This window comes from Arctopsyche grandis, chromosome 13 (genome assembly GCF_051622035.1).
Source record: "Arctopsyche grandis isolate Sample6627 chromosome 13, ASM5162203v2, whole genome shotgun sequence".
Lineage (NCBI taxonomy): Eukaryota > Metazoa > Arthropoda > Insecta > Trichoptera > Hydropsychidae > Arctopsyche > Arctopsyche grandis.
This window is the reverse complement of record NC_135367.1, coordinates 24,994,926-25,021,687: the sequence shown is the minus strand read 5'-3', so window position 1 is coordinate 25,021,687 and position 26,762 is coordinate 24,994,926. Positions and strand designations below refer to the sequence as shown.

General features: G+C 34.5%; 4 protein-coding genes across 4 annotated transcripts; 3 read left to right on the top strand and 1 right to left on the bottom strand.

The window, feature by feature from the left end:
• Positions 1–1,582: 1,582 nt before the first annotated feature.
• On the top strand, positions 1,583–5,620 carry Desi (DM4/DM12 domain-containing protein Desiccate). Its single transcript, XM_077445150.1, has 5 exons — positions 1,583–3,430; positions 4,527–4,713; positions 4,786–4,960; positions 5,031–5,217; positions 5,302–5,620. Exons 1-5 carry the CDS (start codon positions 3,336–3,338, stop codon positions 5,456–5,458), a joined length of 801 nt encoding a protein of 266 aa, XP_077301276.1. The 5' UTR covers positions 1,583–3,335; the 3' UTR covers positions 5,459–5,620.
• On the bottom strand, positions 5,488–13,927 carry PpD3 (protein phosphatase D3). The gene is made up of 9 exons (XM_077445149.1): positions 13,519–13,927; positions 11,212–11,453; positions 10,990–11,134; positions 9,631–9,752; positions 9,287–9,557; positions 8,978–9,208; positions 7,892–8,111; positions 7,727–7,808; positions 5,488–7,650 (listed from the first exon to the last, which is right to left on the bottom strand). Exons 1-9 carry the CDS (start codon positions 13,619–13,621, stop codon positions 7,591–7,593), a joined length of 1,476 nt encoding a protein of 491 aa, XP_077301275.1. The 5' UTR covers positions 13,622–13,927; the 3' UTR covers positions 5,488–7,590.
• A 6,937-nt stretch (positions 13,928–20,864) lies between these two features.
• LOC143921673 (apolipoprotein D-like) lies at positions 20,865–21,672 on the top strand. The gene is made up of 4 exons (XM_077445026.1): positions 20,865–20,906; positions 21,037–21,250; positions 21,318–21,410; positions 21,488–21,672. The coding sequence occupies exons 1-4, from the start codon at positions 20,865–20,867 to the stop codon at positions 21,670–21,672; spliced, it is 534 nt and encodes a 177-aa protein (XP_077301152.1).
• Positions 21,673–23,755: 2,083 nt separating this feature from the next.
• Positions 23,756–25,156, top strand: LOC143921771 (apolipoprotein D-like). The gene is made up of 4 exons (XM_077445158.1): positions 23,756–23,978; positions 24,095–24,299; positions 24,369–24,467; positions 24,679–25,156. The coding sequence occupies exons 1-4, from the start codon at positions 23,865–23,867 to the stop codon at positions 24,837–24,839; spliced, it is 579 nt and encodes a 192-aa protein (XP_077301284.1). The 5' UTR covers positions 23,756–23,864; the 3' UTR covers positions 24,840–25,156.
• Positions 25,157–26,762: the final 1,606 nt, after the last annotated feature.

The following is a 26,762-nucleotide window of genomic DNA, read 5'->3' as shown; positions in this document are numbered from 1 at the left end:
TTTTATACATTTAATTTTAAAAAAGCAAAAAATACTTTTAAAAACCAAAAAAACATCACAAAAATAAAATAAATTAAAAAAAGTTCAAAATTAATAATAAAAAATGCAATGTATCTGTGTAATAATTTGGTATAAAAAATAACAATAAACAATATTTAAAAAAAATCATTTAAGTTAAACCATTGTTAAATTTATACACAGATCCAAATATGAACATATCTGTATGAGATGAAGCTTCCTTTATATTGAATCAAATTTCGTGTTCATTGAATCCGTTATATTGAGTCAGATAAAATATAGACATTTTTGACGAAAAAAAAAAACAATTTCAATTGAAAAATTTTCATCTCACTTTTTTCTTCAGCAAAATCTCGTAAGAGTTCTTTAAAGCATCAATTATTATATATATATTATGTTCGATAGCTATCATAGCCAATCCACTTAATCTGTCTTGAGTCATTGTGGATCTTAAATATTTTTTTATGATCTTTAATTTGGAACAATTTCTTTCATCGCTTGATATTGGCAATGTAAACAAAATTCCAAGTTAATATTCGGCCCAAAATTTAATGTTGCAATGAATTTCTATACTTCCCTTGGGGACGCCAATTTTTGCCGCCCCTCAAATCCGCCGCCCCTGGGCAGATGCCCAGTTTGCCACCCCCTAGATCTGGACTTGACTTTTCTTGAATATTATATCCAATCGATCGATGTGTTGATTCTTTACTTTAGTTTTTGGATGACTGACGTATCGCAAAATCCACCCCTGTATTCTCAAATTATACCTACTCAAATTTGGGAAAAAATATTAACAAAAAAATAATTTTATTTAGAATTTGGTGACAGTTGCCGATTCTCTTTTTCTTTAAATATAGAAAAGATCCAACAAAATCAAGTAAATTACCTTAATAACTATTTCATGTCATCTTTGACTATTTATGCACTATCATAAATTATAGCATAAAAGAACCAAAGCTTATCTATTTTCACAGAATTATAAAACGAGGGTTGAAATTAAGAATCAAAGACAGACCCATGGTTTGTATAGAAAAGGTTGGGGCTGATCGGAAATGTTAGGGGATGGAGAGGATTTAGAATAAGCTAGCACGCCTGATCTATGCCGGGCCAAAACTCACCCCTTGTTTTTGGGTATATATTTTTCCGGTCTCCGTGACGACCCCGAATGTGAAACGCCCGAAAACGCAAATATTGGAAGGCAAACATCGAAAATCGAAAGATCTTAAGTCGAAAGATCAAAAAAAAAAAAAAAAGAGTGCATGGTAAACGGTACATACTCACTTAATTTGCGCGAGCAGGATACAACAGGAACAAGAGGAAGAGGCTTTTCCTCCATATTAATGTGCGCGCGCAGAACACGGGAGGAAAAGCCTGTTCCTCTTGTTCCTGTTGTATCCTGCTCGCGCAAATTAAGTGAGTATGTACCATTTACCATGCACCCTTTTTTATCTTTCGACTTAAGATCTTTCGATTTTCGATCTTTGCCTTCCGATATTTGCGTTTTCGGGCGTTTCACAATCGGGCCCGTGAGGTAGACCCATATTTTTCTTGTTTGTTTGACAGTGATTGACACTAAGCCCGCTTTAAAGGTCACGGAATTTGACCCTTAAAGCCCTCAACATGAGGCCACCACCCCCCCGACGAATACAGTCCAAGAGACCCTTTCGTCGGAGATTGTGATTGTGATTGTGGACAGTGATTGATAATGATGATTCCCATATCTGAAGAAATGTAAGAGAAACTAGTCGAAATAATAATAACGTACGAATTAACATAGACACAAGACATATGTACACACTCACAGCTGGAGTCGTCTATGTCGTGCCGTACGATTCTGTGTCTGGGTCCTTAATGTTGAGACAGTTGGAAGTTGCCAATAATGCTTCGAAGCTATTTCCAATTGACTTCAACTTTATTTTCAACCATGTTTAGATAATCTATAATCTTAGTAGCTTCATTCATAGTCCTTCTTACACATGCCTGGGTATCTTATAATCAGTGGTGTGGTTAAGGGGGCAGGTCGACACTTTGATTGATATGAAAATTGTTTTATGAGTAAAATTAAAACATATTTTGGCTAATATTAATAACACTTGAGACAAGATAAATAAGAGGCGACTTAATCGAAGTCTTTAAAATAATAATTAATCATCTTAATTGTCCTATGTCAAAACTCATTACGTTCAATGAAAACACTCATCTTAAAGTTCACACTCTCAGACGCCAAAAAGAAAAATCGAATAGATTGATCAGAGATTCCATCTTTTCAAACAGAGTGGATACAGTTTGGAATAGTCTTCCCAACAATGTAGTAAATTCTGAAAAACTTAATATTTTTAAAAACAAGCTAGAAGTCTTTCTTAAACTCGAAGATTTTTGTAATTCTTCTTTTCCAATATCTTTACGTTCCCGTTCCCGTTTCAAGTGATGGTTGGAGCTCAAATAACGTCTCTTCAAAGCCGTGTCGTCATAAACCAACTGGTAACGTGGTTACCAACGAACACATTTCCTTAACTACACAATGGCGTTTCAAACTTTCGTGTCGGTAAAATCGTAATTACAAATATTATTATTAAGAGGTTTTTTTCCAGTTTTTTTTTCACAGTAAGCTTCCTCGACATACATAGATACAACAAATCCTGAAAGTTCCATCGTAATCGGTCGAGTGGTTTGGGAGCCTATACGAGACAGACAGACAAACAATTTTATATAGATTCGCTAGCTCATCGTTGAACTGGATTTCACTGGAATATGTATTATACATCCGCTTGGAGCAACGTGTCTTTCCCAAAACTCTCCACTCTTCACGCTTCTGAAGCGATAATTTTCAGCGTTCAGCACACACCACCTTTTAATTGGGCAATGATACGCCTTATCAACAAGCACACATCGAAAAAAAAAAAACACAAAGTTGCCGAAAATGTGTGGCCCAGCATGCGACAAATTGGTCGCGGATTGCGCCATTGTGTCCAGCCGACCAGAAACTGTCAACCCATTGTGACTGAGATGGTATCTTCGCCAAAAGTGAAACCAAACGCATTGTTTTAGATCTTCTCCTCCTCCTCCCCCCCGCCGAGAAGACGAAGGGAAAAGACGGGAGGAGCTGAAAGGAAAAGCAAATTGCTGTGCGAACAATGGCGAGAGATGCGCAACGTGCGACGTTACCTCATCCGCGTTCGCGATTTCTTGATGGCTCCTAGTCATTGTCGACGAGTAACCACCGTGACCGATGATATTCTTATAAATGGACGATGGAGTGCCATTCGAGTCTCAGTGTCTGATAACGATCGAGTCTGATAGTCGGCTACTTCATCGAGATGCATCGTGTTCTTTTGGCGACTTTGACTCTGGGGGTTGTGCTCGGTGTGGCCGTCAATGCTGTGACGACCAATCATCATCATCAAGCCAACAAGTTCGTATTTGTTATAATATACCTATCTATTAGATTAGTGCGGCTTTCTTTAGGATTTTATGATCGTAGATATGTTAGAAATTTCAATCCTGGGTCTACCTCACGGCACCGAAAGTGAAAAGGTCGAAAAAGCAAATATCGGAAGGCAAAGATCTTAAGTCGAAAGATCAAAAAAAAAAACGGTGCATGGTAAACGGTACTATGAATATATAATATTATATATATATATCAGTGGAATGCGGTGAAATTATCTCTCTTTTTGTCATACATCCTTGTTTAATGTGCGCGCGCAGGATACGGGAGGAAAAGCCTCTTGTTCCTGTTTTATCCTGCTCGCGAAAATTAAGTGAGGATGTACGACGGGGGGGAGAGAGACTTCCGCACGCCACTGATATATATATATATATATATATATATATATATATATATATATATATATATATATATATATATATATATATATATACTAACCGTTTTTCATATGTATGCATGATAAACGAATATTTTCGACTTTTTCACGGTCACCCCCTTTGAAGATGGAAATCTCTTGTCTCAAATTGGCCCATTCTGGCACTACTAATTTGGTTTATTACATAGTAGTGTTTTTACCCGGCTTCGCTCGGTACTTGTAATATAAACCGCTTAAACATGGCCAATCTAATAGTAAACATTTTATTAAATTTATTTGAATATTCATTTGTTCGATGACGTCACGATTTACGAACCAAAAATAGTTACTAAGTCTCTTTCGAAGTTATATATTAGACTAGTTGTTTTACCCGGCTTCGCTCAGTATCTGTAATATGAACCGCTTAAACATGGCCAATCTAATAGTAAATATTTTATTAAATTGATTTCATTTGTTTTTCTACGAACCAACAATAGTTACATACATACAAAGTCTCTTTCAAAATTATATATTAGATGTTACTTAATTGATTTATGAACTGTAACTGTGTAAACTGTTTTATATAATATAACTTTGGTCAAACGGTCTTTTCTTCTTATTCTTAATATACATACATACATCTTCCCTTTCATTGCATTGAACATCTACATATGTATCATTATTGGAAAACTATTTGAATAATTGCAGTAATGGTTTCCAACCGAACAACGGATTCTTTCGGATGAACGACCAGATAGCCGAGCCTTCAGGAAGAGTCGAAACCACCTTGGAAAGACTTGACACACCACAAGAAGCAGCCAACTCCTTGGGCGGATCAGTGGAGCAGAGGACTCAACGCTTTGGTATAACAGCTTACGGAGGCAACGGAATACAAGTACAAAGATTAATCCCCATTTTAAAGTACCAATCATTAGACTATTCACCTATGAACACCCATTTCTCTTAGGGAGCATATCCATCAGGTGGCGGCGTATCCGGATTATACGGCCCGGTGAAGATAGATCTCGGAGGAGTACTTCTAGGATCTCTCCTCGGCTTGGGAGCGGTTCTAATCCTGCCGAAGTTAATGCACGCTTTTTCCAGTAGCTACGGAGGAGGAGGAGCAGGAGGATACGGAAGAAGTGAGCTTAGCTTATAAGTTAAGTTAATCATATACTTTATATATTGGTTTCTACATCTATACGATTGCAGGTGTGGAAGCGGACATGAGTTCTTTCACAGCTATGCTTACAAAGTTGGACTCGACGCTGGACAGATACAACGTAGACTCGTCTTCGTGTGTACAAAGATTCACTTGTTCCTATGTTCAATCAGCTCTGGACAATATGGCCGTCGGTAATGCTACAGACGTAGATCGATTCATATCTTCGATATCCGAGTAAGAGCAATACATATGTACACCTAATGCTATACATCAGCTGGATTTGTCTGGTCTAACTATTGTTTCATCCAAAATCTATAGGAACACGCTGATTGTTAATATGTTGGACGGCACGGCGATCAGACAGGCCGTGGAAGCTGGAAAAGACGTGAACACAGACTGCCATTCTTTGTACTCTCGGTGTCAACTTGATAAACAGATGGTGTTGAAGATTTTAACAAACATATTGCCCGTGTAATTAATTCTGTATTTAATTTAATTTTATTTGATTAGTTATTTAAGTTCTAAAGAGGCAGACGTGAAATTGTTTGAAAATGCATTTTATAATAGGGTTATTATTATTCACAAATAACAATGTAAGTGAGAACAATAGAAATAAAGCATTATTAAAATTTATTTCAAAAACATATTTTAGTATTCTATGTATATTTAAAAATTACAAATGTACTTAGTTTACTGTTTGTATGACATCAGTGATAGATTTCCAAGGCAGATTATTATGTAAAAAAAGGTTTTCCCCCCCACATTTTCTTCTTATCCTTCAATATTTTTACAAAGCATAATCATCGGATTGCTTACAATGTTTCACTAACTTCTTAAAACATACATACGAGCTTTCTAAATTCATTTAAATAGAAACAAAACATTCATTATTAAATTATACATAAAGAATATGGTTATATAATAACGACATTCACAATTGACTATTATTTATTTAGTGTTCCGAGTCCGTATATCCTAGACATAGGCGTGACGTGAGTACCGACGAAACACCAAAGATGCCTCGGTAGGATCACAATTGACATTAAAATTGGTTTGCATAACTAGAAGAATGCATGCTGAAGATCAATATTGAGCCATTACAAATAGTAAAACGAACAAAAAAAGAGCTAAAATATCATCAAGTTTACATCAATTCATATATTTGGTTCGATGATTGTGTAAATTTATTAAGAAAATAAAATATTGTATCAGAAGTGTAAGCAATCACTGAAAAATTGATTACATCGTTCATATTTGTATGGTATTTTTTTTGTTTCTTATATTAATACTGGCGCATATGCTTAAGATGTCATTTCAAGTCCGATTTACCATATGATTACATCTAGGATCAGGCCTAATAAATACAAACGAATACGTAAATGTATTTCAGTACATTATATATAAAATAGTGTTTTTTACTATTATGAATATTATTGCATTTATTTATTATTTACTTTTAATATCTAGACGGAAATTCGATCATCTTCACTATTATCTGGAATGAGAACTTAATATTACAGGTTAAAATAAGGACACGTGTATGAAATAAAGTAAAAAAAAAAATACATTGATAAGGTCTAGTTTTGGAAAATGTTTTAATTGTTAACATACTTATTTATGTTCTTACAAAATACTATAAAAAGTGGCTTCAAATCCTTCCGATTTGAGCTTCTTAGTTTTTCACATTTACCAATAAATCGATTGATGCGTACAATCACTGGTTAATATGAACGATCATTGGTTAATGTGTACAATCACTGGTCAATGTGTTAAAAGTACCATACAAATCACAACGATGTAAATTGAATCGAGGAACTTCCATTTTGAAATTTGATCGATGTAAACTCTGCGATACAAAGTATATAATGAAATGTAACAAAAAAATAATGAAATAAAAATTAATATTCGATAGTTATCAAAATTACAAAGATACATTCGAATTTTCAATGTACGACGGTTGTATGCGTGCAGATTAAACCATGCTCTCTCGCCTACTATAAAATGCAATTATATACAAAATGTTCATTAATCATAATCGAAAGGGGTAATTACAATGTTACAATTTGTTTCTCTCTATGTACAAGAATACTTTCGCCTAAAACTTTGAGATTTTTCAATAACAAAAATTATTGTACTTTCATTACTTAACTATTCACTGTGCGATGTTTCAATACAGCCTCGTGAATACGTAATTTAGGATAGTATTGCCAAAGCACGAATCACATACGAATGTAATGTATTTATTTTTTATTAGTACATATACGTCGGAAAGATAGACCGATGAACAAAAAAAATCATTTGAGATACACATACATACATATATAAAATAAAATTTGTTCGAAAGTGTCGGAATAATGTAAAAAAATGACTTCTCCGAATGAATCTCCTTCAAAGATACATATATACGGGTTATAAATGCAAACGAGGAATGAAACGAACCATTTATGTGTAATGTTTTCGAATAGAAAATCAAGTTTTCGATGAGAAGTCAGATTCATAATACTCTTGATATGTCGATTAAAATTATTTAGAAATTATCGAAGGCTACCTGCAGCCCCTTACAGATGTGTAAAACATTACCAAAACAATAAATAAGCACTTGTGATGTTAACACATCAATCTAAGCAACGCGTTGGCGTAAGCCATCGGTCTAACATCAGGATGTTCCTGCAATCAAAGAAACAATCATATTTACAAACAACACTATCATTGAAAATATCACTGTGATGAGCGAAATACTAACGACAGCATCGTATGATGTGAAATTCGGAATCATATCGGCGCCATTCATCGTGATGAAAGCCCCTTGATTGTCCATAGTATCGCTAGAATATGACACAAAACATGAGTAAATTCAAAACAATTGATATGATATATAGGTGAAAGTATTTTTTTTCAATGAGCAAACCAATATTTAGGTGCCGAGAATACTGTTATGCATTTCCCGTTGTGTGCCACTTCATAGCCCTTGCTCTTGACTTCGTGACTGCGTATGACATATTGGAGATTGTTGAGTTTGAGGAATCTCTCGGTGACATCTGGACCGAATTGACATCCTACTCCTCTTTTACTGGGCGCGCGGCCGTTCTCCGGTTGCGGATCCGACCACAACAGTTCGCACATGATACCTATAAGTTAGATAAAACAGCAATCCTACATTATTAAATGAGCTAATCTTATTTTTAATTAACACCAGGAAGGGTTACCCGAAACCCAATGCGCCTTTCTGGCCATAAACATTATATTTGATACGTGTTATTAAAATTATACAAATTAAATACATATCAATTAGCATCCACAGAGACATCTATGGTCAAATTTGTAAATTTGCAGCATTTCATACAATTCAGCGAAACTCGAGATTGCTGCAAACGTGAAATTTGCGAGAAAATGGGTAAGGTTGGCAATTTGTTCGAACCGTTTCAATGGAAATCAGATAAATTGGCAAATTCTGATAGGAAACGATCGACCTGGAGTCAGAAATCCAAGATCTGGCCAGCAGAAACCAGTAGAACTTGAACCCGTGACCAATTTGTTCAAAGTATTAAATGCTGACCACTAGTCTATTCCGCGATATATAAAAAAGGAGTCAAAGTGGAATACTATCCCTGTATATTGCGATTAAAACTAGTTTTCAGAATGCCTGAAGGCTAAATAAGATTTTATTTGCATTACCAGTAGATAAATAAGTAGGTATTTGAAAGACACAAGTGGGCTCAATTTCAAAACCTATGTAGATCTTACAGATTGAACCCATATCATTTGTTGGAACCGTTTCAATGGAAATCAGATATATTGGCAAATTCTGATAGGAAATGATCGACTTGGAGTCACAAATCTAAGATCTGGCCAGCAGAAACCATTAGGGGATTTGAACCCGTGACCACTTTGCTCAAAGCATCATAAACTAACTGCTAGTCTATTCAATTCAACCCACATATATAGACATATGGCACAAAATCAATTAAATATAGACGTATAAAATGAGAATAACCTTCAGCAGGCGGTTGTTTGTTCCTGTCGATGGCGGCGATATCCTTTAATGTTATATTGTCTTCGGAGAAGAGACCTCCGTGCATTACTAGTACCTTACTGTTAAGGCAATGTGCGAGCGGTAACCAATTGTATACCTCGGTGAAGAGATCTGCCATCTGTTCCGTATACTTGGCCTTGACTTCGCCTTCGAATCCGTACATTTGATTCATAGTGGACGACTCGTGGTTTCCTGAAACGAGGAACAATTCAAATACATTCCGACACAATCAAACGAGTACAATTCGAACACGTACAGTTGAAAACATACCACGAGACATGAAGAAGTGATCAGGCAGTAAAAGTTTAAAGCTAAATAGGGTGAATATGCATTCCACGCTAAACGAACCCCTGTCGACAAAATCGCCATTGAACAGGTAAGGATTGGTCGGCGACGGCAGACCGTTCAGTTCGAATATGTTCATCAGATCGTAGAACTGACCGTGAATGTCACCGCATACTGTGAATTTGTTTTTGTCGGGAATCGTGACGTGTACTAAAGACGGTTGCGTTTCAAAATACGACTTGATATCCAAGAGAATCTGAAACATGAATTGTCTTATAGATTGATTCTTTTTTTGAACACCAGAAAAGTACATTTGAAAGTGGATATACTTTGTATGCATATTTCCTATGAAGCTTTTTTTGATTTTTGTATGTTTCCATAAGGTCTTTGATAAATTCTAAAGTAACTTTTTCATTTTCTAATACAGGTCCATCATATTTGTCTTCGATTGCTAAAAAATTAAATCAAATTAAAAATAGTACTATGTAGTAGATGATTCACGTATTAGAGGAATTTTGAAATATACGATAGCTGATGCTATAAACATTGATTGTATTGATTACAACAGGGTTCCCAAACTATGTTCCGCGGAACATCAGTGTTCCGCTGAACCTGAATAGGAGTTCTGCGACAATTTGGAAAGGTTTTATATACTGCAACGTATTTAAAGATCTTCTACTACATATTGAAAGGCGAGTGATGATGAATCTCCACAATAATGTTTCACGACGCATTAAATATCTTTCTACTAGCATAGAGAAAGGGTTGATTCAACGTCTTGGACTTTGCAGTGAACATGCATTGCAAATGGACGAATCTACAGATGTCGCGGGACTTGCTGTACTACTAGTATTTGTTCATCTAAAAGTATTGAGGAAGATTTACTCATGTGCGCATATTTAAATGGACAAACTACAGAAGATATATATTCAGCTGTATTTATGATTACATTACAAATCAAGAGATAGTTTGGGAGAAGTGTATTGATATTTGTACAGATGGTGCTCGAGTAATACTAGGAAAGATGAAAGGTGTTGTATTCACGTATACAGAAAGTAGCTATGGTATATATATTAAAAAGTTTCTGTACATTTCTAAAAGACTATAAAGTTTGCTTTGATCATTGAAAAAAATATTCGCCACTTAACGTTTGGCTAGGTATTATATATTTATGGTTTGGTTAGGTTAGGTTAAGTGAGGGTTGGTTTTTTATTAATTTAAGATTATATTTCACTAGTGAGAAACAAAAGTAAACACTTTTGACAGTTCACAGTTGTGAATAGCGGAAGACTGTAACGTTGCCACTTTTTGTATCCATTCTAATGCTAAAATCTATTTTTTCGAATGATCGTTTCATATTTTTTAATGGTCACTTAATAATGCCAAAATATTTTATTTGATGCACAATACGAGATTGCTTAATGCACCGAACATATTTTTTAAGATACAATGTATTTTTCTTAATGTACAGTTAAATTGTATCCGTAAGAATAACCCAACCTAAAAGTTCCATTAAAATTTCCGGGTTTGCGAAGTGTTTGGGGATTGCAGAAATAGTTTGGAAAACCCTGGATCACAATAACAACTAAGAAATGTTATTTTATTGTATACAAATTAGGCCAGGTATCTCAGCAAGAGATCAGTATCTAAAAAAACTAAAATTGATTAAAGATAAAAAAAAAACACACTCATAGCATCCAAATTTAAAGTGTCTGCTATTGATTTCTGTTTATCTCCGGCGATTGCCCTGGCGAAGTCCATTTGTTTAACTATTTTGTTGCATTCTATGTACTTCGACTTGGCACTGTCATTGTTTGGAAGCAATTTTGAAACCTACAAAAGCAAAGCAATCAATACAAGTGGTCAAATACAAAGTTCACACGTCAAACAATATTAAAAAAAAAACTAACGTATTCAAAGTCTTTTAGAGCTAATTTGAATTTTCCTAGGGACATGTAAGCAGCAGCTCGTCGATAGTATCCTTTGACATAGCTTTTGTTGCATTTAATGGCCGACGAAGCGTCGGAAAGCGCATAGCCGAAGCATTCCGTCCTCAAGTATGAGATGCTTCTGTTGGCGAAGTAGACCGCATTGTTAGGGTCTTTGTTGATGCATTCAGAGTACACATTGACGGCTTCTTCATAATGTTGATCTGCAAGTTTAAACGTATGCATTAATGTGTATGTTCAAAAGTAAATGCATGCAATTCGCAGTACGTAAACAAGAAAGAGTTGAGATAAGAATAATTGGTCTATTGACTGTATGTACGTTTCATATTTGGATTGCTGTGTAATTTTAAGATAAGAGAAATTATGTCAATTGGACGATGTACTACAAAAAGTATCTGACCATTTGGTTTATATTTCGATTATAAATATTTTTTCATCAGTGTTGAATTACTCAATGATTGATTCAGTTTATTAGCCCTTTGAATGCTAACCAACGCCGATCGGCGTTTTGCAAACAAGTCCATGGGCGAGAAAAACGCCGATAGGCGTTGTATTTTGAGTACTTACAGAGTAAACAAGAATACTATCCGCTAAGCCTTTCCAGGTAGCATTGAAAAAAAAGTAAAAATGGGTCGTGTAATCCGTGTCAATGTTAATAAAGACTGGTTTACATCGGACTTTCTGAATTTGTAACCATAGCAGAATTTCCCGATGGAAATCCTTAACTGCTGAGTATTTTAGATTGTGGTTTGGCATTTACAAAACTTGGTTTGGCATGACAAAACTTGAAATACTCAGCGGTAGTTATCTAGGGTTTGTTTGGACTAGCTACAATTTTTATACCTGTTTTCTATTGGATTTCTAAATAATTCTAGTTTTAAATGTTGGCGAAATTTTCACCGTGGCGTGCTTTCAACAGAAAAGACGTCAGCGCTCAAAATGGCTAATTTTATTGTTGTTAAAAGCTTGTATATAATGGCGGTCCCGTTCACTATTAATCAATAGTGAACGGGACTGTCTTGTCTGAGATAACGCTTACCGTACTATAATAGTTTGGATTCGATATACATATGTATGCCAACAAAACGTACGAATGTAATAATAAAAGAAAAAAAAACTTTGGTGCTACTTTAGTATGCGATCTACCTTTGAATCGCAGTCGACTATTTTTTTTTTATTTGTATCGTAGCAACACAATGTTTATTACAATTTTTGTTTTTTCCTGCCGCCCCATAATGTTGTTGAAGCATTTCTATCAAAATATCGTCAGCAGATAAATATCTCTTAACCAAATCTTAAATGAATAGGGCCAACTTAACTTAACCTAACCTATCCTGACCCTTAAATAAACATAAGTTGTTGGCCGCTAAGATAGGTTTTTTTTTGTGAAAATATTGATGAAATAAAACTTAAAAAAAAAAGATATCTTAGCAGCCGACACCTATTTATTTAGGGGTCAGGAAAGGTTAGGTTAAGTTAAGGTTGGCCCTATTCATTTAATATTGGGTTGTTAGTTCTCAGTGTCACACGCGAGAACTGAGATCTCATATTAAAGTAAAACGTGAAGGTAGATCGCATACTAAAGAAGATATGTGAAGGTAGACCGCATACTAAGGTAGCACCAAAACTTCTATATATACTGTTTCCTCTAGGCAAATAGACGGCGCTAAGTCTCCGCCTTCTGTTGAAAATTTATTTAATCCAATAATTTTGTATGTGGTTTTTACCATTTTTTTTGTTCATATTAAACAATATAAATTAAATATATATGAAAAAGATTCGACCGTGTGCAGATCGAACACAGCACCGACATATTTCTTTTAATTTTTATTTATTTAATAACTTAATATGCCAAACGGCCATGCGATGATATTTCATACAACACTAGTCATACATATAATATATTAGTAGTGAATACTCAGAGCTCCATTGTATGCACACGAGGTGTCATAATTTTGAAATTAAATCCATGTATTAATTGTATCCTCGTCGAAACAATTGAATAATATATTTAAAATGAATTATTTATTTCGTCGACGTAGTGACTGTGGCAACATTGCTGGAAGACATCAAATGTGTACAGAGGCAAAAATTGACCGGTACGATCGAAAAGAATAGACAAAACACGAGGCGACACGGGGCGATAATGATAGCGTTATGGCCGCGCTCGCAGCAATCGCGATAATGACACTAGCAACGGCCAGGAAATGGCCCGACCCGGTCCGGTCCGGTCCGGCGCGATCCGATCTGACATAACCTATGAACCACCTTTGAAAAGCTGGTTGGCTCTCTCCTTCAGCTTCTCGGCCTCCTCCTTGTCCTCGGCCGAGACGAGCGGAGTCTTCGGCTCGCACTCCGATGCAGATGCCATCGTGAACACGAAACAGTCGCGAAACTGCGAACCGCAACTACGACGATGACAGCGGCGGAAATTGCAAACTGCAAACTGCAAACGGCGAATCGAGCGACCGGAAGTAGGCGTAGGCACGTTCGGTTGGTCCACACGGATCGGGCCGACTCGTATCAGGATCCGGGATCCGGGATCCGGGTTCCGGGAGATGGGAATCGGGCCGTCGGAATAATTCTGCCTTTCGCCGCTCGCTCTCGTCCTCGTCAGGCTCGCAGTCGCCCGCCGGCTGCCGCTCGATTGGCAATAACGTCGCTCTTCACGGCCATCTCCCTTCATTTGTGATTCTGTTCAAATCACCAAAATCAAAATGAACTTATAGTTTTTGTTTTACTTTTAAAAAAATCTGCAATTTAATTTAAGCCCGGAAAATATTATAAGCGATATTTAATTGTTCTATTAGGACTATTTTTTAAGTACATCGTTAGTAAATGACACTTCTTTTTTTTTTGGGGGGAAACTACGGTTTAGCAGTTTTAAATGATTTTGTGTTGAAAAAAAAAGCAAATCAAACTAAAAAGGTGCCACGTGCTATAAAAAATCCTTTCCCCTCTCCTCTTGAAATTTAATTAAATTATTTTATATCAATTAATCATGCACATTAATTAATCGCCTAACAGATTGCTCCAAAGCGACGACTGTGCTTAACCGATAGGCTACGTTCCCACCAACGATATAACTTACGATATTTTCCAGTTCCTAAATGGCAACCACAGGCTGCAATATGGGAACTGGATATGGAAAATATTGCAAGTAATATCGTTGGTGTGGACGGCCCCATTAAGAAAAGAGAAAAAATATAAAAGAAAAAATACATGACATTAAAAATTCGGTAAACGGGCTACATCCCAAATGTGAATTAACAATTAAAATTGTCAGCTATTAACTGCTCTAGTTGGTTGCGACCCCCGTAACTGAGGAAGCGGTGCAGCGAATGAAAATAGATGTGACAAATGTTAATGGCACCATCCAGTGAATTTAAGAAACGGAGGCCTCGAGGGATGGGAGAATTCACATATATACCACAGTTCTTGCTAGAGGAATATGAAATAGGAGATGGAGGCGGGTCCAAATTAAACTCTCCGGAGCATGAAGGCTTATCTCCGCCAGAATAGTCTGGCATGAGATAAAACCTCTAAATATAGAAAATAAGAACTTAGTGAGGGCAATATTCCTTCTGTGTTCAATATAAGTGTAGCCGACCATACCCATGACAAATCTTGAAGGAAATAAATTTGGGTAAATCCCATATTGCTCCTTATAAAAAGGCTGGAGAAAGTGTCTTTGGATAAGTTCAAATTTATAGATTGAATTTTGGCTGGAGGACTCCAGATCATAGATGCGTACTCCATGATACTTCTCACCAGAGTATTGTACAACAGCTACAAAACAGTAGAATTATGGAAATGTCCAGAATTGAGAAAATATTTTTATCCCTCTTTGCAACAGTCACTTAATTCGCAAAAAGATACTAGTGGGGTTTACAGATCTGCCTAGACAATCTCAATTTCAATATATCTGTATGTTACCATTTTACAATGTCAGATATATAAACTTTTTTATTTAGTCTCGTCACACGTAAACAAACTTGCAATTAGTTATATGCAACGAAACAGAATTATTTTATATTACTAGGCGCAATACGAAATGCTTGAAACCGGGATAATCTCGGTGGTAAACGGGCTACTGCGGGAAACCGCGCAAATATTATTGCGCGAATGCTTTTTTGCAAGATTTTTATTATTATCATTATCAAAAACATTCGTGCAATAATATTTGCCCAGTTTTCTATACGCCGATTTTCCTGTACGCCGAATTTTCATTGCGGCGGTTACCTCGTAACGATTCACTTTTGCGATCACCGAATCAATCTCGGTATACCGGGACGCACGGCAGCCCCGTTGAATTGTTACGACACGGTCGAGTTGGGTCCTCATCTTGAATCCACCGGTTGTGGATCATCAGGGACATCTGAAACAGTGCATACCCACCCATACAACCTTCTCGTGTAAAGCTGGCTTGAGTTGGGACCGATTCGGCCATGCTGGTACTGGCTGCTACTTTATTTCTTTTCCGCCCGTCACATTAAAAAGTCATATTACAACATTTCATTCATACTCCCATTTCATTATTTTCGCCCCCATATCCCTAATCAGATATTTAATATTGTAGCACTTGATTACTGGAGGATTTATTTTTATATATTGTACATAATATGTAACACCGATCAAATTTGTCTGATTTGTGATTTATTCGCTATCTATGTACATTGTATATATGTATATGTGTATTAACTAAGGCTTCCATTCCCGGGATCCCGGTGTTTTCTGGTACCGTGAATCCCAGTGCTGAAACTAGTCTGAATACCGGGATTACGGTGCTGGCAGAAATTTCTATAAAAATATTATTTTTACAAAAATAATATGGAAAAAAACATAAAACAACATTATATAATGAACAATGGTGGGATGAGCAATGACAGTCATAGTCCATTTGTTTGCCACCCGTTTCGACGCCGGCTTGCCGTTTCCACGAAATGGTATGAACGGCCTGTATTGTGTCTCAGATATTGTGCTCAACCGCAATTATATTTGAAGCATATTTTAACTGATTCGAACTCAGAATCGACCACTGATCACGTTTTCGTGATCTAGAAAAAATGTGTGTGTGTGTGTCTGTGTTTCTGTGTGAGTGTTTGTATGTTTATTGTGTGCCAGTGTATTTTGGGGATTTTTTGAACACTGTTCGTCCTATCGAACTGAAACTTACTATTGGTTACTGAAATTTTTATCGGTACACCGTAATTTTTTTTCAAATTTTTAAGTTAACCGGAAATGGTATCTCCACTTATAGGTGTCCTCTTTCTTTTAAGTTTTTGAATTAAATTATCTCCCAAACCACTCATCAAATTTAATTTAGAGAATCAAGATTTTTTATGTTTTTCTAAGAAATCCTTTAATTTACTGAACTGAAATTTTTCCAAGTTATGTATAAAAGTTGGTAAGCATCCGTCAACCAGAAGTACTTTATTTAATTACATTTACGGATGTGTTTTATTTAATCTTAGAAATTTATGGATGCGAACCGAAAATTTAAAAAATGTAGCCAAACTCTCAAAATTAGAACGCCAGTATGGGAGTATTTTTTGCGTGAAACATCGGGAGAGTTTGAAAAATGCAATTGAACGTTTTTGATATATGAAAACATGCAATTGAATTTTTTTTCTTATACATTTGAAATCCCGGTGCTGGAAATTCCCAGCACCGCAATCCCGGTGCTGAAGTAACCTTCCGGGATTGGAAGTCCTAGTATTAACCTTTTGAATGCTGACCAACGCCGATCGGCATTTTGCAAACAAGTCCATGGGCCTGAAAAAAGCAGATGGGCGTTGGATTTTGAGCATGTACAAAGTAAACAAGAATACTACCCGTTAAGCCTTTCCAGGTAGCATTGAACATGGGTCGTGTAATCCGTGTCAATGTTTATAAAGACTGGTTTACACCGGAATTTTTGAATTCATAACCATAGCAGAATTTCCCGATGAAAATTGCGTATTTTGAGTATTTTAGATTGTGGTTTGGCATTTAGATTGTGAGCATTACATTTTAACAACAATGAAGAATACGGAACTACTTTTGGAAAAATACATTAATTAATAGACTTCTTTTGTTTATTTTATATTGTTACAAGATATATTAGAGAGTATAAACACCCCTTTACAAAACTTGAAATCCTCGGCGGTAGTTATCGAGGGTTTTTTTGGATTAGCTACAATTTTTGTACCTCCTTTCTATTGGATTTCTAAATAATTCTATTTGGAAATGTTGGCGAAATTTTAAGCGTGATGGGCTTTCAACAGAAAAGACGTCAGCACTCAAAGGGTTAATAAATATACATATACCTACATATATACATATTTACCTATATATATATATATATATATATATATATATATATATATATATATATATATATATATATATATATATATATATATGTATATATGTAGTTCGCCTGGTATATATTGGGTATGGGGAAGTGTGTATTTTGTACGCCAATATCAATTCAAATTGATTTTTTGACACAAATTTCTACCGTAAAGTACAGAAATGAATCACGCGTTACATAAACAAAAATTTACTCACAAGCGTAATTTCCAAAGCGGTCATATAAAATTTATATAAGAAGGATAATCGATTTTTTTTTATTATTCCTTATCTACGATAGCACTTCATTCGCATGTCAAATAGCTAAATCATAAATGACATGAAGACTATGTGGGCGCTTAATATAATATTTTATGAAGGCCTAAAGCCAAAGGTTATTTATTTGATAAAATAAAAATGTATCAACTGCTGTACATTTTTTTAGATTAGAGTTTTATCAAACCATCAAAGGAGAGGTCGTTACCCTATCTGCTTACTGAATCGCATAAAAAATACTAATATAACTTTGTTATTAATCATTTATGATATATACTTTTTGGAACACTGACATAGTTACCGTATAACTATTAGTAACTGAAAACATGACGAATGCTTATATAACGCTGTGTACTATATTCACACAAATGTGTAAAAGTTGTTATGTATTAAATGTAAAAAAAAATGAGTCAATACCATAAATATCATAGAATAGTTCTAGAATGGACTTTGATTTGGTATTTGACACGAGTAAATAGAAATGTTTTGGGTCGTGACGAAATGATGAAAACATATAGGAATTTCATAACAGTTGACCGTTGATGACTTTGCAATTTTTTCGATTTATGTAATCGTTTTGAATGTTATATAACAGTGCATAGAAAATGAGATAATACAAGACAAAGTTATCAGTATGCTAATAAAAAAATATTTCGATGATGAGCAATTCAAATTTTTCGATGATGAGCAATTCAAATTTTTCAATTCAATTCAAAGCAGATTTTAATATTTTTGGAAGATATAGAAAAAAAAGGAGAATTGGAGGAAAATTTAAACTAGTTTATTTTTTTTGGATTTGTAGACTAAGCTAGGAATGGCGAGAAGGTATTTAAAGATAATCACATACATACATATGTATATATGTACATATATAGTACATACATACATACATAGGTGAGTAAATGGTATACTCAAGAATATAGACAAATCGATATCTCATACGAGTAATGTTTGGTATTTGCCAGTTTTATCTTAAAAATGAGCTTAAGGATTTTATTAAAGTGGGGTGAATCTACTGTTTCTAGGTACGAAAAAGTGATTTAAGTAGATCTCAACTTATTATAATTATATCAGCAACATTATCCCTTAGTAACTACGGGTCACGGGTTCGTGCACTGGCCTGATGTTGCTGGTCAGATATTGATATACATATGTATGTACGTGACTCTAGGTCGATTGGTTCCAATCAGAGTTTGCCTGAACTTGCAAGATGATGGGGGAGTATGGAAATGGCAATGAGAAAAGAATTTGTTGGAGAACGAAGAGAACAGCTGCTTCCTGAAAGGAGTGTTGAGATTCATGGGATTCATTCACTAGAGTAGGTTAGCGTGGTACCCCTACACAAAAAAAAAGAGTTTGCCAATTTATCTAGTTTCATTTTTGAAACGGTTCCTCACCTAAATTGACCACCTACCATCTATTTGTTCTATAATAAAACTTTGTCCATAGGTGTCGCCTTGGGGAAACCTGTAATGTCACCATGGTATATATAAAAAAAACACAAAATATTTGAATTTGGCCTGCCTAATCTACCTTTCACTGATTTGACAATGTTTATCTATATATATTTTTTTTTATTTTTATTTTACATATATACCAGGAAGGCCTTACAGGTAAATCCCAATGCGCCTTCCTGGCCAATTACAAATACAAATACAGCATTTTTTTTATTATAAGTCGTTGAATTGCGAGACACTGAAAAAACTCGCAAATTCACGAGACATCTATGAATTGTACATAAATTTTTATTGTACATCAATCAAATTTTTCAAATAGTGGTGACATAGTAGGTAGGAAGGATTTTTAGCCAATTTTTTTTCCGGGAACCGTTTCAACAATGAAATCAGAGAAAATTGGCAAACTCTGATAGGAAACGATCAACCTGGAGTCACAAATCCAGGTCTGACCAACAGCATACTCTGAAAAATTAATTTTCATTCAGGGATAGAACCCGGCACCTTCTTGACGGTAAGCAGAAGCTTAACGTCCGAGCTATGCTGCTGGCTTATATATAAAAATGAATGTCTCGAATGGGTTCCTAAACCACTGAACCGATTACGATGAAACTTTCAGGATATTTTGTATGCATGTCCGGGAAGATTACTATGGGAAAAAACCTCTTAGTAATAATATTCTTAATTACGATTTTACTGACGCGAAAGTAAAGCTATCCCGCCTTCAACTCATCAGGCCGCGAGTGTGATAATAATCGCGCCACGCCTACCTCGCACTCTTATTATGGTATTGCAATGCCTGCCGGGTTCAGCTAGTATATTATATTAATAACTAAAAACAATTCAAATTAATATTATCATATTTATTAAATGTAAAGTTGTACATATTTAATAAGTTAGTGGATAAGTAACCTGTTTCCAATTCGGTTCTGCTATCGAGTCCTTCCATTCGGTATTTGTATATATTTTTAAAAATCAATATATCGTAAGACTTCCTCTGGTTAAATGATTTCATAATCGCTTGTTTTTCTGCCACACCCTGTACAACATAAATAAGTGTATATACACAAACGAGAATTCGAAGGTTAATTGTGATACTACATAAAGTGGGTACTAGCATTGAACATTAAACATATGGTTTTTAGTTCTAACAAATCTGATTTTATTGTTCGATAACACGATACGATCGCTAAAATTGTTTACATGCACCAAATTAATCTAATATTATTATATAAACCGACCAGAAATTCACTATAAATCATCAAGTTCCGGAAAAATCGTCAATAGTTGTGTGTTATTAGTTGAGATCGATCAATTTTGCAAGAGATCCAATTTGAGATGAAGTCATTGGTGATTTTCGCTTCACTGTGTGTAATCGCCTCAGGGCAAATTATTTTCAATGGACAATGCGACCCAAATGTCACGGTTCAACAAGATTTTGACGTGGAAAAGGTATTTTTATTATTTAATTTGTAAAATCTATGTTTTGCTTTTGAATAAAAAGTAAGGTTATTTTTTAATGATTTAAACATTTCATATTTTGAGGCCAAAATGTTGACCGATAGTGTAATACAGATGCAAGATAGATCTGTGGTCCCCAATATTTATACTCTATGTAGTAGGTTCGGTGCATTTATCCTATATTTGATAGGGGCTGCATTCGGTTGACGATGTAGATATGAAACATGCGGTCTCCACTTTTAAATTTGACAAATACTTTCAGTACACGGGACTTTGGTACGAGATATACAGATACGAGCAGATTCAGCAAGTGGGTGGTGATTGCGTTACTGCCACTTACACTCTCGAAGATGGTATTGTCAAAGTGCTAAACAGAATGGTACTCTTGGGTACTGCCATTCAAATCTCCGGTACTGCTGAAGTAGATCCCGAGGCTGATGGTGGCGGAAAGTTGATCGTCAAGTTTCCAACATTCAGTAAGCAGATATTGCATTGGAATTAAAGTTATCTTTTCATCTGATTTGATGCGAATCTAAATTTCAGATGCTACTTCTCCATATTGGGTACTCTCTACTGATTATGACGACTACTCCCTCGTATATGTATGCTTGAATTTAACGAGCACTAGAAAATCAGGTACTTAAATCATTTTCCTACTAGCTTTTTCACATGTTTGAGGGCGATTGGTTTTAATTATAATGATTTTTCTCCAGTATCCAGTTGGATTCTGAGCAGGAAGCCTACCCTCAGTCCTCAAGCTGTTTTGGCAATGAATGAAAAGATCGAATCTACTGATGGTCTGGTTTGGAACACTTACAGACAGACTAATCAATCTGAATCTGCTTGTCGTTTGAGAGAACCTTCTACTACTACTTCAGCCACAACTTTGATACTTTAATACATTTAATATTAGATATATACAAATACTTATAAATTACTGTGATCAATTTTTGTTTTCATTTTTTTTTAATAAAGATAAGTTTCTAGTGATACATACATATTTACATGCTATATACATACTATATTTATATGTTGATTATTGCCATTGATGGTAATAGAATGTTGATTTCATTGATTTGAATGGATTATTTATTTTACTCACATTTGAATACATTTTAAACATAAGGTAAGATTATCGGGATGTTTAAAATCATACAATGATGTATTGTGAAACATTTCTTGGAAATGTCTTGGGATAGAAACGTCTCGAAAAGAAGTAGTAGAATGGCTTAGCAATTTAATTAATGTGATGGGATGCCATCGCGCCTTACTTCAACCACTGATTATTTCTGAGTATTAGTACTAGCAGTTTTCACAATCTGAATAATTATAAATAACAGGTCAGTAATTCTTCTCGAGCAATAACATATTACAAATACACAACGATTAAAAAAGTTATTGTATTTTTATTGTGCTAAAACTTTATTTTTATATATTTATTTAATAGCAAATTGCTAGTTAAAACTTTATTTATTCCTATTTAGAGTTTTATAATTATGCATATCTCTATTCCTAACTATCTAATTATTAAAATTTTAAGGTAACAGATTATTATCAAGCTTATGGGTCTACCTCATGGGCCCGAATGTGAAACGCCCGAAAACGCAGTATTAATGTGCGCGCGCAGAATACGGGAGGAAAAGCATGTTCCTCTTGTTCCTGTTGTATCCTGCTCACGCAAATTAAGTGAGTATGTACCGTTCACCATGCACCCTTTTTTTTGATCTTTTGAATTAAGATCTTGCCTTCCGATATTTGCGTTTTCGGGCGTTTCACTTTCGGGCCCGTCACGGAGACCGATTATTATTATATATTATTATTTTCATTTTTATACTTAATAAATTTCTTAGCCTACAAAGTACACCAACCTTTTTTGCCATTTTTTTATAATCTGCGTGCACTTTAAATTTTAATTTACAATTCAAATAAATGCCTAAATACTTAATATTATCTACTACTTCTACCTCTCTCCCATTCATAATCACATCACTCACTACACTTTTATTATTCATCCGTATCATCTTAGTCTTACTTACTTACTTAAAGTTCACTTTCAGTATTCTCGCATAATCAATCACTAACATACATGTAATTTCGATAACATAATATAATATAAATGAGCGTATTATCTACAAACATATGAACTTTACATACATCAAATACTTTCACTAAATCGTTTATATATAAAATAAACAAAAGAGGTCCTAATTTAAACCCCTGTGGTACTCCATATTGAATATTCAAATTTTTAGAAACTCTTTCATTAATTTTTACATTCTGTCTTCAACTTAATACTTTTCCGCCTATTCCTAACCTACTTAATCTAACAATCTTCCCCTACCTATAGTTTCAAACGCTCTTTTGAAGTTCAAGAATACAGTTGCAACCACCTTGTTAGAATCCATCCAACTAGAAACGACCAATTGAATGGCCGTTTAATAAACTTATATATTTTTTATAATTTTAAATACTCCATCTAATGTTGAATTAGTTAAATTTTATGTTGCAAATGCCCATTTTATGAAACCTTTAAAAAAATATAGTAAAATGTTCAGTTCCAAAAAAAGATGACACTAGGAATTTTGTTCATTTTATGAAATAAGCAGAAAAATTACTGCATACTTCATGAAATCGTCAGATATTTTGACAATTTCATTAAAAAGTCAACGGGATTGCATCGTTCATGGATTTGACGTGTATTTTTTGATAATTTATCGAATTGGGTGTAATGAGAATCGTATATGTATGATGTACTAGATGTATTGTATATATGAGTATATGTTAGATGTATCATGTGTCAGATAATACATAATTGACCTTTATATGACGGAAATATCTTATATTGTTTTTAATTAAATTTTTAGAAAACAATAACGTCCTTTGTATAATCTCAAATGTATCCGCATAATCGGAGTATGGAATCATCAGACATCTTCTCATTTGTCATATTATTTAAATACGAGATAATTGGATTTTTTTCCAAGATTTGATAACTTAATCTGCTGTTGGCTTGAGTATATATATATGAAGAAATGATAATTTGGAAAATATCGTGAACAAAATCAATCGTCACTAAAATTCAGTTTTAAAATGATGAAGTTTTTCATCGCCTTCATTGCTATTTTGGCCGTTGCCAACGGCCAGATAGTTTCATATGGAAAGTGTAAAAATGTCACCGTCCAGGAGGATTTTAACCTTGCAAAGGTATAATTACATGTATACATTTTTTTCTTTTTGTTGCGAGTCAGTTTCCAAAATCTCTTTGAGTCGAAACAGTACTTTTAAGTAATCTTTGACCAAAACTTGTATTTTTATTGCAGTACTCTGGAGTATGGTACGAGATATATAGATATGAGAATATTAATCAATTCGATGCAGATTGTGTTAATTCTAAATATGTAACGAATGGAATCAGAGACTTCAATTTTACTAATGAAATGGTTCGCTCAAAAGTCAAGTACCAAATAAGTGGAAGAGGAACTATCAATGAAAATGGAAAACTATATATGAATTTCCCCACCATATGTTAAATCTCACAATATTCATTCAAATAGATAACCTTAGAAGTCAACTAATAATTCATTACTTTTACAGCGCCTAACTTGTATAAAAATTATTGGGTTTTAAGTACTGACTACGAGGAATATGCGTTGGTCTACAGTTGTCACGAGCACCCGAATGGTAACCGATATGGTAAGTTTATTAACTCTTCCAATGATTCTCATGAATACATTACGGTAACGTTAATAATATAAAACTATAATTATTCTAAAATATGACTTTATATGAAACTAAAGTGTAATACCCTGAAAAGGTTTCAGTTGTTTATGTTTTGAAGCTAGGTAGATAGGTTTCGGCTTACAAAATTGAGAAATTGTGTACAATTTATGATTTTTTTTGGCAGTTTACAGCTATATCTTGAGTAGGTCGAAGATTCTGCTACCTCAATCTATTGCTGCTATGTCACCTATCATCGAAGCTACCGATGGTCTTACTTGGAGCAACTATCGCATGACTGCTCAATCGACAGATTCTTGCAAATTTGAAAGTGTCATTGATATGTAATATATTTTATTGTAATGAGATGTATAAAATGGTTGTGATTTTATCAATAAAAATGGATTTTGTCACAAACTATTGAAAAACTATTTATCAGATTAAAATTTATATACATACATATATTTATGTATGTATGTATTTTTCTAGTCTTATTTTTTTTTGAAATGTTGCATTAGTCAGTTAATGTATTTTTTTTAATCTGTTTTCGTAGTTGATGGTATTTTTTAATGTAGTTCGTTGCCAGGGCCGTGCGGTAGATACAGTTTTCAGTATGATACAATACCTTCGATGAAATACCCTCGATCGTTATTAAAATTAACTGTAAAAATTAAAAAATAATATTTTTATTTTGAAAAAAACTACTTTAAAATAATGAGGTTTGGTGCAAACGATCGACAAGCGCCAGAAAGACTGAACCACAGATTAACTGGATGGCTGCTTTAAACGCAATTCTCGACTTCACGAATGATAGATTGCACATCAGATGACGAGTAACCTTTCGATGTGCACAGTTGCAATTATTAAAATGGTAATTATTAAAATTGAGTTGGATCTTTCTGGCGAGTTCAATAAGGCAAAATTCGGTACTAAAGAATCAGAAGCACAGAACGTATACAGGGTAGGTATGTCGGGACTTCGGGTAGATTTCGCTTAAAGTAAGTGCGAGCAGTGTGCACGCATAAGGTACACGTGTCGTTAATCTGTGGTTCAGTCTGTCTGGCGGTTGTCGATCTTTGCACCGCATCGAAAATAATGATATTAACTATGACAATCAACTACAATAATCTCATACAATTTTACCATTCTAACTTTAATTAATTCGGGATGTGTAGTCTAGAGTGGCAGCTTATGTAGATTCAATATATATTTATGACATATTTTGACAAGTTTTGTTTGGCTTATTGAACTTCTTAAGTAGTGTATTATTAATTTTAATTTGGAAAAACTTCTTTCCCACTAACTAAACTAAAAATTCTTAGAGCAACAACAATATTCGTTTTTAAGGTAATTAAGTAATTTTGGAACAAACAATTTAAAACATCCAAAGATTTCATAGAATATGGCAGAATTCAGGATACATCATGTAATTCTTCTTGAAGATCATTTGCATTTATATTTGATTCATTTTCGAACGAAAGTATTGACTGGAGAGTGGTCAAATAATCTTCGAGCGTTTTGTCATGTTTAGTTTTAAAATGTCATATAAAAAACTGGGTTTCCTGGAGCGTAAATCGTTCATTCAGAGAATTAAGGGTAGTATCCAGAATATAATTGAAAAAGTTTATTATAAATTTATTCTTCTCTGTTAAGGGTTCACCGACAGTTTCTTCATAGTAAAATTGTACTTTATTTTGCTGCTTATGACGCCGTCCTTAAGTTGCCGCCTGATACGGCCGCATCATTGTATCATAGCACGGCACGGTCCTGTTCATTGCTTAGCAATCCAACATGCTAAATGACTGAAAAAACTGATAACATAACTAGACAGCTGTATTTGCCTCATTGAAAGGCTTTTTAAATCGTTATGTATAAAATGAACAGTTTTATCTAACTATAAACATTCATACATAGAAAGTTGAGGTAGGACCGGAAGCGTACTTTTTCCAGGAAACAGGGCGTTTTGGGTCTATTTTCCAGGAAACAGGGCAAACTACAAAAGCTAGAGAGCATAAAAAAAGGTTCATCATAAAAATGAACAAAGGTCGGCGAACAATGAACAATGAACTGCGCAAAGTTGGTCCGCTCTTTAATAATAAGGTATATTTTATGTATAAAATAAATAATTGCATTTAAAATTATTGTATTTTTGTAATGATCTTGTACAATTCAAGCAAAATTTAAAATTGGAATTGGCTGATTGTGTGGCTCAAATTCGAACGCCGATAATATTATATTTATTATGTAAAGGAAACACTTGTTTTCGTCTAT